Here is an 18,386-nt window from a genome sequence, read left to right on the forward strand (position 1 = left end):
CAGCCTGCTTTGGGAGGGGTCAATTTCTTGAACAGAGACCTGCTTTTTAAATTTTTTTATTACAATTAAAATTACTCAAAAGCAAATCAATTTATTTCGGTCAAAATAACTCATGTTTACATCATATTTATAAAACAAACTGTACAATAAAATACATAGTTTTCACATTTTCTACTTCAATCATCATCTTCTTCCTCTTCATCACTGATCACGTACTTCTTGTGCTTTTTATTTGCTTTATCATCATCTTCTGCTTTTCTCTTTCCAGAAGGCTCACCTTCCTAAACAGATAAAAATTTAAAAAATCTAAAAGTTCATAGAGAATATTTCTAGAAAGGTTTATCAAAAGTAGCTCTGAGCTGAATAACCCTCTGAAAACCCCAAAATAACATAACTTTTAATAAGAACATTTACCAGCTGAATAAAACCAGTGGTTAAGGTCATGGCCAGTTTCCAAATCTACAAGTACTAGAGGCATTCAAAATGACTACCGAGTAATAACAAAACTAACCCTAAAACCCAATTTCAGGCCCATGAGGGCGAGCTAAGCAATTGTGACCCAGTCTCACAGGGGGAAGAAGCTATTGTACATGGAGAAGAGCTGCAGGAAAGTGGAAATGGGCTTTGCCCTGGGAAGAGTTAGGGCTCTCCCAAAGAAGTCAGCCTATATAACCACTTGTTCTGCTGACTATTTTGACCATAATTAGGTATTTACTTAAACTTTTTTCTCCACATGCTGAGCATTTCACTTCTTCGTTATCTAAGAAGCATTCTAAAGACTGTCAATTTTTAAAAATAACCATTTCTTGTTTTGGATGTACTAAAAACTCACATAATAAAGATTTTTTTTTAATATTTGAAAAAAATTTTTGAAGAAATTAAATGCCTTCATACACAAGTTTCCACTGCTTAAAGTCATGTTGTATAATGTTATAATCGAAACAAAAAATTCGGGAAGTTTTCTAAAAACACTTTTTACAGATAGAATTTGAACAGATCAACATTAAATAATATCAAAAACTGATTAAAATGAAATGATACTAAATATGATACTCCAGAATTGCCTTAACAAGACTCCTCACCAAAAACAAAACAGGGTGAACAAAGTTTAAAGGTTGAAGTTGGGGAAGGCCAAGCCATCTTACTACCCTGTCCAGAGAATGCTTCTGGATGTAGCATACAAGCTGGCATAGCCACTTTTTCTGATGCCTGGCCCTCTGAGGAGCAAAATATAAATACTATCTCACACTCGTTTCCTGCCTTATTATCCCGAATGCATCCCAAAGACCTGAAGTCATAGGAGAATTCAAAGGGGTAAGTTATGGATCCACAGGAAGAGATCCAGAAGTCCTCCTGCACGTACTTCCCAGCTGGCAGCAATAAAGTTACCCCAACAGCAAGCCTGGAGGATGGATCCTGCCCCCAGGCTGTGACAAGCCTCCTTTCTACTTCCCAGCCTTGAGCAAACCTAGACACTTCTCTCCCAACCCCACACTGGCAAAGGCAAGAAGCACATTCACTACTACCACCACTTTTCATTTATTTTCAGCTGATGAATCTTATCTTAAACTCTTTACATGCCAGCCTGGTTTGTGGCAACCTTCCCCAAGTAAACTTCAGTGTGTATGGTCTCCTCAGCTCTAAAATTCTTTAATGGGTTTAAATTTGAGTGAATAAAAGAATAACTGGCATGGTATGTCTAAAAGGTGGTAGAGCCTGTCCTAAAGGATCCTAGACAAGGCCAAGCAGCTGGGAAGTCAGAAGCCAGGTCAAAGCTCTCCCAAAGAAGTCTAATCGGCACCGGTTCTAATCCACTGTCTCGGGTAAGACGCTCTGGAATTCTGCTTTGAAAATCCTTCCAAGACCGACTTCCCTGGCGGCTACAGACAAGCACAGTAAAGCCCAGCAAAGGCATGCAGGCCTGCTACTCCCAGGACTTAGAAAGTTGAGCGGCAACCTTCAGGAGACCTCATTTTGTGAAACCAGGTGTGTGGGATTCTCCCTTACTGAACTTGGCTGGAATAAATCTCTGTGCCATGTAAATGCAACAAATGACAAAAATACTCATATTAGATGAACACAAAGCTTCCTAATACAGCCATGAATGCAGGTCCCTAAAGACACAGGAACAGGCAGCCCACAGTTATGGAGGAGTTGTCTTCCAACAATTTACTTTTTAGACTGATTGTAAAACTCACATTATAAACCAACTCTCACAGTTTATTTAACCCAAAATATACCTAAGAATATATACAAATAAGGGTGTCTTAAAGTATACGTGACCAACACCAAGAGTGTCAAGGCTTCCAGGGAAACACATTCAGAATCCCAACCACACTGGAGGGGAAGCTGGGACTACCCTGGTTCCAAGTTGCTGATGGCTCCATAAACAGAGGGGCCTCTAACAGGTAAGGCAGGGCAGACAAGGGGGGAATGGAGGCTCCACGAGGCAGAGCTGGGGGAGGAGAGAGAGACATGGAGAGGAACCAGACCACCAGCACCACATTCTAGGCAGTCCTTGGCAGGTCGTCTCTTTCATCCAAGAAAGCTGAGGCCTGGCAGTGATGCGCTTCCTTCCCATTGTCTGCATGTTCCTTTCCACGGGAGTCTTTCCCTTTTCCACAGTTTCTCCTACTACCCATCTTTCCACTTTTGTTGTAATTTAGGTTTTCTAAAGTCTTCACTGCTTACAAAAATAAGGGAGGATAAAAAGTTCTGTTTCTCTCCTTTTTTGTAACTTAGACCCTGCTGGGGAAGGGAAGCTAGCATTCACCCACTTTCACATCTGTTATTTACTATAATACAACTTTACAAGGCAGCGAGCATAAATCCCACAGAACAGATGACGAAACAGACTTGGAAATGTGAGATGACTTGCTCAAGGCCATACAAGTAGTATAAAATAGCCCAAGATTCAGTAATCCAGTTCATTCTAATCCAGACCAATGCCCTTTCCCCATATCAAGGAATGCTCTGGTGACAACGGTGGTTCTCTGGGGTGGGGACTTAGGGTCTGAAAACTCGCTTTATCTCAGAGGAATAACTAGGCTCATGGCGTGTGGGTAGGGTTTAGTGTGCAAATAAGGAGAGGGACCTAGAGCAGGTCTGACCCCTTTCCTCCTCTCTCCCATTGTGACCCATGCCAGGACTTGAACTGGGGCAATAAGGGGAGGCAGAGGCAGGGGTTGGGAGGTCCAGGCAGAAGTAAAGTCTCTGTTGTCAGGAAAGGGGAAGGGAGGGGTACAGAAAGACTTAACAGCGAGTATTTGGGTGCGGAAGGTAGAGGGTAGCTCCTATAACAGACACCTAGGAGGCATTCGCAAGAGACTTTTTTTTTTTTTTTTAAGAGACATTTTTTAAGTCAGAGAGTTACAGGTTTGCAATTGCCCAGACTAGAAGAAGACTATTTGATGGATCACATTTAGAAATCTCGTTTCTGAGAATACTAGAAATAAACAGAAGTCCCATGGCACTTTTCAATTTTTATTCACAGTTTCTGCTTGCCAAAAAATAAAACGGCATCTGCTTAGATGAGGATTCCTGTTTGCCAACAGTTCAACACACTATAAATGCATGATTAAGATGTTTCCTATCTAATTTAAAACAAGTATGTTGCAGAATAATTTAACAATTTTTGTCTAGCTATCTTCCATAGCATGCCACTTTCAAGAAAGACTGGGAAATATTAAATGTTGTAATTAACAATAACACAAGAACAAAATTCTGTTTCACATGAGAAAAGAGCTCACAGAAGCTCACAGTTCACAGGCTAAAATGATCAAAATACATTAAAATCATGAATAACAGAAACACAACAATGTTCCCACAATATGGCAGAACAATCCTTTGAATAACCCTCCCACTGAAAATTACGATGATGAAAAACTATAAACAAACCAAAGTGATGGCAAGAAAATAACGTGTAATCAGAGACCAAAAATTAAGCAAAAGCAAGAACCCAGAGAGAAAAGCACAGCACAAAAGCAGGCTTTCTCCTTGAAGACATTTACCAAACTGTGTGAACATGAGCTTTGGTTTTATGCCTTGCAGGGTGCTGAGGACAGGAGACAAAGGCCAAGTGGAGCAGATTAATAGCAGACCCCAAAGGACTGTATCTTTAGTGTTCAGGTGAACTAGAAATAAACCCAGGCCGATTTCTCTGAGGCAGGGGTCAGCAATCCTTTTTGGTAAAGGGCCTGAGAATAAATGTCTTAGGTTTTACAAGACATATGTATGGTTTCTGTTGCAACTAATCAACTCTGTCACTATAGAAGGAAAACATCCACAGACAAATACATAAACGAATAACCATGGGTGGATTCCTAAAAAACTTTATTTGAAAAAACAGGTGGCAGACCAGATTAGGTCAGTGGGATGTAATTTTGCCAACCCCTGTTCTAAATGCCTGCAAGGATAATTTCTAATCTCTAACATTAGAACTAATTAACAGGGGATTAAAACAAAAAATTAAAAATTTCTAGGAAAATTCATAACCACAAGTCAGAACCCATCCTTCCAGTAAAACTAAGAAAACCTTATTCCAAGAATATAATTTAAAGTGGTCCCAAGGTACCTGGCAGAAGCAAATATATACCATCTTTGGAGGAATCCATCAATCTAGGCCACAAAAATTCCCATTGATCTGAGCTAAGTAAATCAATCATTTAATTGCAGAACACATGGAGAAATAAGTCATCATGAAAAAGAGCCAGCAGAAGTAATTGGCAGTAAAATCACACATGTAAAGATTTTAGACATTGGAATTATCAGACATAAAAGACCATACATGTAGGTTTAAAATATTTAAAGACATTAAAAGGAGAAACTGAAAAATATAATTTAGGAGCAAAATTTTTAAAAATGACCCATTAGAAAAAGAAACTAGGGCTTCCCTGGTGGCGCAGTGGTTGGGAGTCCGCCTACTAATGCAGGAGACACGGGTTCGAGCCCTGGTCCGGGAAGATCCCACATGCCACGGAGCAACTAGGCCCGTGAGCCACAACTACTGAGCCTGCGCATCTGGAGCCTGTGCTCTGCAACAAGAGAGGCCACGACAGTGAAAGGCCTGCGCACCGCGATGAAGAGTGGCCCCCACTTGCCACAACTAGAGAAAGCCCTCGCACAGAAATGAAGACCCAACACAGCCATAAATAATTAAAACTAAATAAATAAATAAAAATTTAAAAAAAAAAAAAAAAAAAGAAAAAGAAACTAAACCTCTAGAGATAAAAAACTGAAACAAAGTAAAAATTCAATGCAAGAGATTAACAATGTATTAGACAGCTAAAGAAAGAACCACTGAACTAGAAGGCTCTGAAGAACTGTCCTAGAATGTAGAGAGATAAAGACATGGAAAATATGAAAGACAGATTGAGGATCTGTCATGGAGGATAAAGTAAGAAGGAATAACATGCATCTAATCAGAGTTTCATGAAGAAAGGAGAGACAGAATGGTACAGAAGTAATATCTGAAGAATTAATGGCTGAGAAATTTTCAGAATTGATGAAAGATACCAATCTACAGATTCAGAAAATCTAACAAATCCCAATAAGGAAAATAAAAAGAAATACAAAGTAAGATACCATAGCAAAATTCAAGAACAGCAAAGATAACAATAATCTAAAAAGATTTAAATAGGGACTTCCCTGGTGGTGCAGTGGTTAAGAATCTGCCTGCCAATGCAGGGGACACAGGTTCGAGCCCTGGCCCGGGAAGATCCCACATGCTGCGGAGCAACTAAGCCCTTGTGCCACAACTACTGAGCCTGTGCTCTAAAGCCCATGAGCCACAACTACTGAAGCCAGCACACCTAGAGCCCGTGCTCCGCAACAAGAGAAGCCACCACAATAAGCCCACGCACCGCAACGAAGAGCAGACCCTGCTCGCCGGAACTAGAGAAAGCCCGCGCACAGCAACAAAGACCCAACACAGCCAAAAATAAATTAATTAATTAATTTTAAAAATAAATAAATAAAAAGACAAATAAAATAAGTAGGCCATGGGGATGTGATGTACAGCATAGTGACTACAGTTAATAATACTGTATTGTGGGCTTCCCTGGTGGCACAGTGGTTAAGAATCCGCCTGCCAATGCAGGGGACACAGGTTCGAGCCCTGGTCCGGGAAGATCCCACATGCCACAGAGCAACTAAGCCCATGCGCCACAACTACTGAGCCTGCGCTCTAGAGCCTGCAAGCCACAACTACTGAGCCCGCGTGCCACAACTACTGAAGCCCGCCTGCCTAGAGGCTGTGCTCCGCAACAAGAGAAGCCACTGCAATGAGAAGCCCACGCACCGCAACAAAAAGTAGCCCCCGCTCGCCACAACTAGAGAAAGCCCACATGCAGCAACAAAGACCCAACGCAGCCAAAAATAATAAATAAATAAATAAATAAATACTGTATTGTACAATTTAAAGTTGTTAAGAGCATAGATATTAAAAGTTCTAATCACAAGAAAAAAACATATAACTATAACTAAACATATAACTATTGTGGTGTGATCATTTTGCAATATATACATATATCGATCAAATCTTTATGTTGTATACCTGAAACTAATATAATGTTATATAATGTTACATGTCAATTATATTTTGAAAAAAGACTTAACATTTCTCAGCACCTGTACTCTTATAATTTGAAGAGGATACTGTCAAAAACGTAAGTTAAAATTCCTTTGAAAATTTATTATTTCAATAATAGATGGAAATTTATTTTCTTGAATTACTCAATACTATTTCAAATATGAGTTCATCTAAATAAAAAGAGCACAGATTTTTCTACCATAAGAATTATTTCTGTAATTTAAAAAATATATTGACCGGGATGCCTGACAAATGGACCCCGGGTCGAGAGCAGAGGCCGAATCACAGGCCACGAGAACTCCAAGCAGAAAGCGAGCCGGCGGCCTGGGAGCATGATCTCTTCTGCCAACTGCCCCTTCATAGTATAATTTTAAAACACAGTTACAGGGACTTTCCTGGTGGCACGGTGGTTAAGACTCTGCGCTCCCAACACAGGGGGAGCGGGTTCGATCCCTGGTCAGGGATCCCACATGCATGCCACAACTAAGAGTTCGCATGCTGCAACTAAGGAGCCCATCAGCTGCAACTAAGGAGCCCACATGCCACAACCAAGGAGCCCTTGAGCCGCAACTAAGGAGCCCACGAGCCGCAACTAAGGAGCCCACATGCCACAACTAAGGAGCCCGCCTGCCGCAACTAAGACCTGGCACAACCAAGTAAATAAATAAATAAATATACTAAAAAAAAAAAAAAAAAAAAAAAACCACAGTTACAGAGCTTCAAAAATATTGATCCTAAAAATGTTTTAATCTCTAAAAGCAGAAATTATGTCACTTTCTCATGTTAATAACTTCTAATACTATATTATTTTTTATTTTTTTTAACATCTTTATTGGAGTATAATAGCTTTACAATGGTATGTTAGTTTCTGCTGTATAACAAAGTGAATCAGCTATACATATACATGTATCCCCATATCTACTCCCTCTTGCATCTCCCTCCCACCCTCCCTATCTAATGCTATTTTAAATAACGCATTAATTCAAAATGCATCTGCTTTTTAAAAAGCGTAAAACAAAGAAAAACCAAAATATATATATATATATGTGTGTATATATATATATATATATATATATATATATATATATATAAAATAAACAAAAAGAGAAAAAGAAAGCTGAGATACATGCTCTGATCTACCCACACTAATGATTTCTAGTTCTCTAGTTGAGCCTTGGTATCTCCCAGGGCCATGTGTCTTCTCCCAGGCCTTTCCATCTACCTGGTATGCCCACCCTGGCTGGTTTGCCCTGCACACCTAGCATTCTTCCTTCAACACCCAACGAGAGGTCTCCATCTCTGAGCAGAGGTATCAGACCCTCCTCTGGGCCACCCCTAGTCCTGTTACTGCATTTATTTCTCTGAGCTTCAGTGAAGTGTGTAGACATCTATCTGTGCTCCTGGGCTGTGAGCTCCTCTTCATTCCAGGAGTTGACTTGTAGGTACAGGGTAAACCTCTAGAATTGAATAAATTTGGTTTACCTCATCACTGGTGAGTTTCTTTGCTTTGAGTAATCTTTGAGCCTTATCTTCTTCTGATCCCTCATCACTGTCTGATGAATAGATTCTGGCTCGTTCCTCTGAAAGCAAAGGAAGAAGATTTGTGAGTGACTTTCAAAGACAATGATCCATTCATTCCCGGATTTTTCTTCTGATGAATATCTTTAGTTCCGTTGTACATTTTTTTCCAGAGGAAACAAATAATTAAAATTTTTTTAAACTTAAAGGTAAATGTGGGCTTCCCTGGTGGTGCAGTGGTTAGGAATCTGCCTGCCGGTGCAGGGGACACGGGTTTGAGCCCTGGTCCGGGAAGATCCCACATGCTGCGGAGCAACGGAGCCCGTGCACCACAACTACTGAGCCTGCGCTCTAGAGCCGAGAGCCACAACTACTGAGCCTGTGTGCCACAACTACTGAAGCCCACGCGCCTAGAGCCCGTGCTCCGCAACAAGAGAGGCCACAGCAATGAGAAGCCTGCGCACCACAACAAAGAGTAGCCCCTGCTCGCCGCAACTAGAGAAAGCCCACGCACAGCAAGACCTGATGCAGCCAAAGATAAATAAATAAAAATAAATTTATTTTTAAAAAAAGGTAAATGTAAGTTTAGATATGTTGAAATGAAGCACTTACCCTCTCAAGTACAAGAATGGTTTATCTGACAACTTTTTTTTTTTTTGGTATCTGACCACTTTTAAATATTAAAAAGGCCTGTGCAAGCTGATTAAAGAGACAGACACCACTATTTTCAAATAAGTTTTTAAAGTCTGAGTCATTCTTTTATCAGGGTAACAGTTAATTCCAAAATACGTTTTAAAGATAAAAGCAAGAGGTGGTTTCCTGGTCCTGTAAAGACGGTTTGTTGCCAAGTGGACATTTCAAAGGGAGATGGAGATGAATAACAGCCTGTGCTGATGCCTCAGCCCAGGTGAAGCGCAGGTAGAATAGGAACAGCTGATGTTAGACCAACCCCCTCACCTCAGAACCCAGTGCTCTCTCCTTCTCCCCACTCCCTGCCTATCTGACTATTGGACAGAACTGATCGCTAATGAACTTCTCCATTAGGTTTTTAATCACTGGGAAACTGAATATTATATAACTCTTCCCTAAAAAATCCTCAATTTTTTGGTTTTTATTTAGTGTATATGTGACGTATTTCCACAGTTAATCTTTTCTGTGGGAAATCTGCACTAACAAAAAAATAAAAATAAAAGGTCTCTGTACTATAGTCCCAAAATAAATAAAATGCAGTTGCTGTGAAAAAGGAGAAGGGAGTTTCACAGGATGGTCAGAGAAAGGGAAAATTGGGTGTTCTTATAATTTATCATTCTAACAGGGCAAAACCAGGAACATGGTCACCCAAGGTATACCTTACATTGTACAGTGATTCCCAAATCTCTATCAAAGCTAACCTGGGGGGGATTAAATCCTCATTTTACAGATGGGGAACTCGGTATTCAGAGATATGGAGTCATTTGCCCGAAGCCGATGAGTGGTAAGAACAATGACAATAGTTTTGGGTAACATTTATTTAGTACTTGTTATATGCCAAGGGCTGGATAAAGTACTTTATATGTATTATGTCAGTCGATTCTCAAAACAACCTCATCGTGGTATAAATACTATTACCAATAGGTTGTTCTTTTCTTGATAAGGGTAACAGAAAAGAGGTACTGTAACTTTCCAAAAGTCATCCAACTAAAAAGTGAGAGAGTTGGGAATTCCCTGGTGGTCCAGTGGTTAGGACTCCGTGTTTTCACTGCTGAGGGAGTGGGTTTGATCCCTGGTTGGGGAACTAAGATCCCGCAGGTCGTGTAGTGCGGCCAAAAACAAAACAAAACAAAAAGTGGCAGAGCTCAGTCCAGTCCAGGTCTTCCATCTTCAGGTTCAGTTTGCTTTTTTAAGTATGACATCTTGCTGCAGGCTGTGGGGAAACTTCTGGAGACTGACACCTTAGAAGTCAGATTGCCTTGGTTCAAGAACTGTCCACGTACCAACTATGTGTCTTTGGGCAAGCCACTCAACCTCTCAAAGTCTCCAATTCCTCAGTAAGAACAAGACAAAAATGGACCTTGAAGCATTATGCTAAGTGAAATAAGTCACACAGAGAAAGACGAATACTGCTTGATCTCACTTGTATGTGGGATGTAAAAAAAAGGAAAACAAAAAACCAAGCTCATAGATACAGAGAACAGATTAGTAGTTGCCTGAGGTGTGGTGTGGAGGGTGGAGGAAAGGGTGAAGGGAGTCAAACGGTACGAGTTCCAGTTAGAAGATAAATCAGTCACGGGCATGTAATGTACGGCGTGGTGACTAAAGTTAATAACACTGTACTGCATATTTAAAAGTTGCTGAGAGAGCAGACCTTAAAAGTTCCCATCACAAGAAAAAAAATTCCGTAACTATCTTTGGTGGCAGAAGTTAACTAGACTTATTATGGTGATCATTTCACAATATATACAAATACCGAATCATTAGGTTGTACACCTGAAACTAATATAATTAGTTTAGTAATCAATTTTTTAAAAAAAGAACAAGACAATAGTAGTAACTGGGTCTTAACATTGTTATGAGGATCCAATAGGATGCATGTTTGAGTATTTGCCTGGGATTCAGTATGTGCTGAATAAATGTTAACCATTATAAATTATTGGTACTTGTGAAAGAAGGGAATATGCAATGGAGAACTTTGAAAGAGAACACATGTATTCGCTGAAAAACTGAACTTCCTGATTCTTAAAAACTGAACTTCTTGATTCTTAACTAGTAATTTAAAAAGTTGAGAGAAGTTCCAAATATAATCAGCAGACTTTCAAATCAGAAAGCAGAAGCTCAAGGGATGAGTCTGAAAGCGAGAGAGCACAGGCAGCTTCTACCCTTCCAGGCTGACCTGAAAGGATTCCACAATGACTCTTCAGCTCTTTAGACCTCAAAATGTCTCACTCATTAACACTGGTTCCTTAAAAATAAAATGTCCGGTGACTGAGCATTCAGAGTATGCTCAATGCAAAGATAAATTCCTGGACCCTGACATGATGACGTTTAATTTCTGCCCAAACTCACCTCGAATGCCTCCTTTGTATCGGTTTTTAATGGCAGCCAAGCTGATGGACTCCTCACCTTCCTCCTCCTCATCATATCGATCAGGTTCTAGGTAGCTAGCACTCAGCCCCCGCTGGTGCTGTTTCTCTCTCATGCGGCGCTGCTGAGATTCCCTACGAATAGAAGCCCTCAAACGTTCTTCTTCTTTCTGTAAAGAAGCAAATAAATTACTGCACTTTAAAACAAAAAATGAACTCACTTAGTGCCCCCTTGAAACTACTTTACTGTGAAGAACAGGTAAATGCCTCGCCCAGGACAACACCAGTTCCTGTGTCCTGAGGGTACAGTTCTCTCCATTTTACACCTCTGTTACCACACATGGTCATCATCTTGTTCAGTTCGAAGGAGTGAAGACAACACAGGGTGAAGAGGCAAAGGCTCCCTCCCTCACACCAATTGCCCCATCAGAACTGGCACCGGCACAGCCTAGGGAGCTGCAGCGTCCCCTGTGCTGCCAGGCAGAGCCCAGAGTGTGGCGACCAGCCTGAGAAACCTCGTTCATGTCCAGTGGATGCCTGAGGGAGGCGGGTTCTCTTCACCCCTGAGACAGACACCTGACTTGCCCAGGCTCCACCAAACTACCATGGTGCCCAGATATTCCAGTCTGGGGCCCTCAACCCAGAGAGCTCCCCACAGCTCCTGATGGCAGGATGGGGAGGTTCTGGTGGGGAGGGTCCCTGAGCCCCAAAGCAGAGCCTTCATTCCCTTCCATCTGCCTGTCTTCTACACATTGGGGTTCACTAGGCAGGGCCAGGGTATGAGAAGTCAGGGATATTCTGGCGTTTCTTTGATTCCTCATTTAATTGCTTTATTACTGCATACAACTCTAATTCTGTTGCTGGACACTGTTTCATTAAATAGTATGTGGTTGTGCTGAGTATAGAGTAAAAATCACTGTCAGTAGAATAGGGATTAAGAACAAACTAGCTGATTCCTTGTGCATTTCCATGTAAGCTGGGGATGTGAGGGAGGGCTTGGGGCATCTCTCAGTGTGGTCCTGGAGTCTTCAAGTCCCTCCAACTCACCTACCTTCAGGAGAAAAGGGGGGAAACTTCTTGTCTATTTATATTCTACCTAGACCAAATATCTCGAGCATTTCCACTGATTCTTGACATGGACTCTAAACCAGACATAGATGATTTAATCATCCTTGAAATTATCTGTGAAAGTTCAGATTCTTTCAGTCATCTGTTTGCCAAACTCTCAGGACCTGGTGGGAGAGAACCCAAGCCAGGGTTTGTTTTAGGACTATCACCATATTACCCATTTGTCAAATGCTTAGGAAATGAAACCAGCTCCGTATTCATGCCAGCTGGAAGGATAAATAGTGGGTCAATAAGAGATGATGAACAACATTTTAGGAAATGCTATTCTTTTTTTTTTTTTTTTTTTTTTTTTTTTTATTTATTATTTGTTTATTATTTATTTTTGGCTGTGTTGGGTCTTCGTTTCTGTGCGAGGGCTTTCTCTACTTGCGGCAAGCGGGGGCCACTCTTCATCGCGGTGCGCGGGCCCCTCACCATCGCGGCCTCTCTTGTTGCGGAGCACAGGCTCCAGACGCGCAGGCTCAGTAGTTGTGGCTCACGGGCCTAGTTGCTCCGCGGCATGTGGAATCTTCCCAGACCAGGGCTCGAACCTGTGTCCCCTGCATTGGCAGGCAGATTCTCAACCACTGCGCCACCAGGGAAGCCCGGAAATGCTATTCTTAATATTCCAAAATTCCAGGATAAAGCTCAGCCAACATACCTTAATCATCTCTGTGCGCTGGCATTCAGGATCACGACCAGCCATTGGTAAGATTCTAATCTTCTGTGTCTTTGAACATCTATCTGCAAGTGACAGGGTCATCTTCCTATGTGTGGCACTGTCTGTAGAGTGAGGTCTGCAGGAAATGAACAAAAATACCTCACTGTTTAGCAAATACATTTGTGAGCCAGTCACATCAACATCAAAGGAGGCCAGTGACCATTTCCTATTCCCTAGAAAAAAATACGCAGGGACACAAAAACAATATACTAGATGGGGATTCTGAACTTTCTTCATTCTGTAGCTTACTAAAACATTCTTATCTCACAAGTAAAGTGAAATACGGAAAGCTGGAGTAAAAAAGGCTTGCACAGCACAATTACTCTCTAGAAGCAGTAAATGGATGGGCTTAAGCAGCATTTACTGAATACTAAGTGCCAAGCACTGTACTTTTGTGTTTTACATATTACATGACTTCATTGTCACAGCTCCTCTATGAGATAATTATTACATTTTATATATTAGGAAACTGAGGCAAGGAAAGGTTGAGAAAGTTACACAAGGTCATGCAAGTGGAAATGGGACTCAGATACAGGTCTATCTGATGCCAAAGCCTATAATCTTGACCATTACAATTTTCAAAACTGTAAGTCATAACCAAGAATATTGTGTCCTCTCCAAAGATAAGCATTACCCAAGGAGGATGGTCTGCTTAGAATCAAGAAAAGAAAAACAAGAATGTTTCATTGTAGTGCCTACGCTGCCTAGACAAGGGGGATGCTCTCGCCAGCTGACCTGAGTATCCTGGGCTGCTTGGGGGACACATCCTTGGAGAGGTAATGGATGCAGCAGCCTAAAGAACGAGATAACCTCAGCCTTCACACCCACCAACTCACTGCCTTTCCTCTGATCCCATGCACACTAACAACCTCTAATTACTGCACTGACCTGCAAGTATTCTTAGGCCTCCTGGCAGTTATAGTAATCACAAGAATTAATAAACTGACATTCTGGTTTACATAACAGTCTCTTGGAAGTTTAGTTAGCATGACCTGGTTCCCTGTGAAACAGCAACTTGACAATATAGCCTTTGAACCTTCAGAGCTGAGAACCAGATCTTGGTCTTTGGGGAACTATACTGCAAGGTTATGCCAATCAGGAGTCAGGCACTTTGAACAACACCTATATTTCACCGCTTTTATTGTAACAAATAGTACGTTGATGAGAGTAATTACCTGAATGTGAGTTTGGTTTTAAAGACGGCTTGTCCCTGTAGACCGGTACCTTGTCTTATGAAAAGGTGGTTGTGATCACCCTGCAGTGGAGCCTTGTAAACATCAAACACCTCATTGCCTAAATGCAGGGACATGCTGAAAAGAAGGAACACTTCACATGTAAGTCAGAAAGCTTTCACTCTATCATTTTACTTCACTTGAAATGTGATTCAGCTCCTGCTTTCTCTCCTTACACAGAATTCAGAAGGAAGGAAAGAATAAAGAAGGCATGATGTGGAAAACGACCTACACAGAAGTAAAACACTCTGTATGTTTATGCTTAGCAGTAAAACATGCTGTGACGTTCACTCAGCTTCTACCACCTTCCCAGTGAAGGGCAGTTTTACTAAAGCGTCAATTTGTAAGGAGGGAGGGAAGTTGGTCTAACTTTTCCAGACTACTATGCTGGAGCCAAAGAGGATGGTCACATTTCCAGCCTACTTTTAATGTCTTCTACCAGCCTGTATGACCCTCAACTGCCTATTTATTTCTCTCAGGTTTTCTTTGCAATGCCAGGGACTAAACAATGGAAATTCTTTAATAAGAGGTGTACCCCAAATAAGGTCATATTCCAAAGCTTGATCCCTCCCAGCCACATTCTGGGTATTTCCATACTCTTCAGGCATTTGTGCTCACCTTCCATCGGACCACTTGACTATCCGAGCATTGCTTTCTTTAATTTCATTTCCTTCTTCATCCCGGCGTATCCTCCATCGTATAGTATTTTCTACCTGTTTTAAAACACAAGTGCCTCAGAACACTGTAGTTTGTGCTTCTTCTCTCCTCAAGAGACACAAAATCACAGAATAAATGTCCATAGATAGTGACAGAAAAACAGACACTGAAACCCTCTTGTTTTAATCACCTAGAGATTCCGGATAAAATAACAACAGGAAAGAAAGTACGCTTAAGTGAATTTCTGAGCTCCTAGTGCTAGAACCAGAGACAGAGCTCAGTGCCAGAGCATCTCAGCAGATGCTAAATCTGTGGTAAACTCCAGAAGTTTTAAGACGCAGTAAGAGCTAGGAGGACAAGAAACAAGGCTTGAGGCCATATGAGATGGCAATTTAGGATTGAGACCCCCTGTATAAACAGGTTCTCTCACAGAGCTAAAAACCCAATAAATGTGGGACTAAAAAACTCTGCCAACTGGACTAGGGATGCTCCCCACACATGGGTAAGGAAAAAAAAAGCACCTTATGAAAATAAAAACCCCAGGTTTGAGCAGGTTTAGAGTCTAACTTTATCTTAACTTTATAGGGTGGGTGGGGGGGTAGGAGGTGGTTTGGGGTGGGGGAGAGGGAGCACCAGGCAGATGTGGAAAATATTCAAGGGCTTCCTAAAATGAAAACCACTATTATTGAAATTGAAAACTCAATGGGGGCTTCCCTGGTGGCACAGTGGTTGAGAATCTGCCTGCCAATGCAGGGGACACGGGTTCAACCCCTGGTCCAGGAAGATCCCACATGCTATGGAGCAACAAAACCTGTGCGCCACAACTACTGAGCCTGCGCTCTACAGTGCATGAGCCATAACTACTGAGCCCGTGTGCCACAACTACTGAAGCCCATGCGCCCTAGTGCCCGTGCTCCGCAACAAGAGAAGCCATCACAATGAGAAGCCTGTGTACTGCATCAAAGAGTAGCTCCCACTCTCCGCAACTAGAGAAAGCCCGCATGCAGCAATGAAGACTCAATGCAGCCAAAAATAAAATTAATTAATTAATTAATTAATTAAAAAAAAAAAAAAAACCTCAATGGGACTTCCAGGAAAATAAAGCACACTAAATGCATGTAGTTTATCCCTGCTGCATCCTGGAAACACACTAAAATGACAGTAAAGAATTAAATAAAGGATAAACTCACGAGGATAAAGAAAATGTGAGTTAAGATGGCGTCGAAGAGAAGCCAACATTTTGAAAACCGATAGATCTAAGCCCAAGCTTCCCTCTGCCTCTGCCCTCACCACCAACCCTAACAGCAGCTGCTCCCACTCCCAGTTAGATTTTCTGGATCTCCTCTGTTAATTGCAACTGCCTTTCCAACTGAGTCCAAATGCTTTCCCTCCAGTTTTCCCCTTTACTTCTTTAGTCCTCACTATATAAACAAACAACTATGAAGCTGGCTGATTAAAAACTCGATAATATTCATGAATTAAATATGATGTCAAATCTGAGATTTGTTTCCAAATAGTCTGGGTAAGGTGGGGTGGGGAATACAGATGAAACAAGATGTCCAACCTGACAACCACTGAAATGAGTGACGGGTACATGAGATTTTATTATACTGTTTTCATTATATCTGTATATGCTTAAAATTTTCCTGAATAAAAGAAACGAAATGATCTGTCACAATTCCTGCCTTCCTTCTCATACAAAATAGGTTAGCCACATGCAAGTATGAAGACACATATGGGCCATTATTAACTGAGAAGCCACTTTGAAAAACGCTTCCTATTATATAAGGTGATTCAAATAATGATGCTATGAAAGGATAAAACACTCCTACGTCTTACCCTACTGGGATGAAAGACACATCAAAGTACTTCTAAAGCCAGAGGACCTCATAGAGGTACATAAACTGTACCTGGTTCTTTGCTCATTAAAGAGTTAATTATACCACCAACTCTTTAAAAATGGTCAGCCTAGTCTCTAGAATATCACTCAAGAAACCAAGGGTCCATGGTTATTTTCCATCACACATCAAGGTTTTGAAAAACAGTCTGGAGAGACTGGTTCCAGATGGCGGAGTAGAAGGACATGCGCTCACCCTCTCTTGGGAGCGCACTGGAATCACAACTAACTGCTGAACAATCATCGACAGGAAGACACTGGAAGTCACCAAAAAAGATACCCCACATCCAAAGACAAAGGAGAAACCACAATGAGACGGTAGGAGGAGCGCAATCACAATAAAATCAAATCCCATAACTGCTGGGTGGATGACTCACAGACTGGAGAACAATTATACTACAGAAGTCCACCCACTAGAGTGAAGGTTCTGAGCCCCACGTCAGACTTCCCAACCTGGGGGTCTGGCAACGGGAGGAGGAATTCCCAGAGAATCAGACTTTGAAGGCTAGCAGGATTTGATTGCAGGACTTCAACAGGACTGGGGGAAACAGAGACTCCACTCCTGGGGGGCACACACAAAGTAGTGTGCGCACTGGGACCTAGGGGAAGGAGCAGTGACCCCATACGAGACTGAACCAGACCTACCTGCTAGTGTTGGAGGGTCTCCTGCAGAGGCAGGGGGCAGCTGTGGCTCACCGCGGGGACAAGGACACTGGCAGCAGAAGTTCTGGGAAGTACTCCTTGGCGTAAGCCCTCCTGGGGTCTGCCATTGACCCCACCAAAGAGCCCGGGTAGGCCCCAGTGTTGGTCACCTCAGGCCAAACAACCAACAGGGAGGGAACTCAGCTCCACCCATCAGCAGACAAGCAGACTAAAGTTTTACTGAGCTCTGCCTGCGTGAGCAACACCCAGCTCTACCCACCACCAGTCCCTCCCATCAGGAAGCTTGCACAAGCCTCTTACACAGCCTCATCCACCAGAGGAGACAGCAGAAGCAAGAAGAACTACAATCCTGCAGCCTGTGGAACGAAAACCACATTCACAGAAAGATAGACAAAATGAAAAAGCAGAGGACTATGTTCCAGATGAAGGAACGAGATAAAACCCCAGAAAAACAACTAAATGAAGTGGAGATAGGCAACCTTCCAGAAGAATTAAGGATAATGATAGTAAAGATGATCCAGGACCTCGGAAAAAGAATGGAGGAAAAGATCGAGAAGATGCAAGAAATGTTTAACGAAGACCTAGAAGAACTAAAGAACAAACAAACAGAGATGAACAATACAATAACTGAAATGAAAAATACACTAGAAGGAATCAGTAGCAGAATAACTGAGGCAGAAGAATGGATAAGTGACCTGGAAGACAGGATGGTGGAATTCACTGCCGTGGAACAGAATAAAGAAAAAAAAATGAAAAGAAATGAAGACTGCCTAAGAGACCTCTGGTACAACATTAAACCCACCAACATTCACATTATAGGGGTCCCAGAAGGAGAAGAGAGAGAGAAAGGACCTGATAAAAAATGTGAAGAGATTATAGTTGCAAACTCCCCTAACATGGGAAAGAAAATAGCCACCCAAGTCCAGGAAGCGCAGAGAGTCCC

At 41.8% G+C, this 18,386-nt stretch overlaps 1 protein-coding gene and 1 long non-coding RNA gene across 3 annotated transcripts in view; both read right to left on the bottom strand.

Annotated features, from left to right (window-relative positions):
- Positions 1-71: 71 nt before the first annotated feature.
- LEO1 (LEO1 homolog, Paf1/RNA polymerase II complex component) overlaps positions 72-18,386 on the bottom strand; it is a 47,722-nt gene continuing 29,407 nt past the window's right edge. The window contains exons 7-13 of one of the 2 annotated variants that reach the window (XM_082446518.1): positions 14,845-14,939; positions 14,170-14,304; positions 12,935-13,070; positions 11,150-11,336; positions 8,072-8,169; positions 2,540-2,631; positions 72-281 (exon numbers count right to left, since the gene is read on the bottom strand). In XM_082446518.1, coding sequence (XP_082302644.1) covers positions 209-281; positions 2,540-2,631; positions 8,072-8,169; positions 11,150-11,336; positions 12,935-13,070; positions 14,170-14,304; positions 14,845-14,939 — 816 coding nt within the window. In that variant the 3' untranslated portion in view covers positions 72-208. The remainder of the gene's footprint in view (positions 282-2,539; positions 2,632-8,071; positions 8,170-11,149; positions 11,337-12,934; positions 13,071-14,169; positions 14,305-14,844; positions 14,940-18,386) is intronic. The other variant, XM_082446517.1, reaches the window with a different exon arrangement.
- On the bottom strand, positions 3,470-7,614 carry LOC309654347. The gene is made up of 2 exons (XR_014260172.1): positions 5,218-7,614; positions 3,470-4,887 (listed from the first exon to the last, which is right to left on the bottom strand). It is a non-coding gene; the product is annotated as an uncharacterized lncRNA (long non-coding RNA).

Source organism: Balaenoptera physalus (assembly GCF_965194825.1).
Source record: "Balaenoptera physalus genome assembly, chromosome: 2".
NCBI lineage: Eukaryota > Metazoa > Chordata > Mammalia > Artiodactyla > Balaenopteridae > Balaenoptera > Balaenoptera physalus.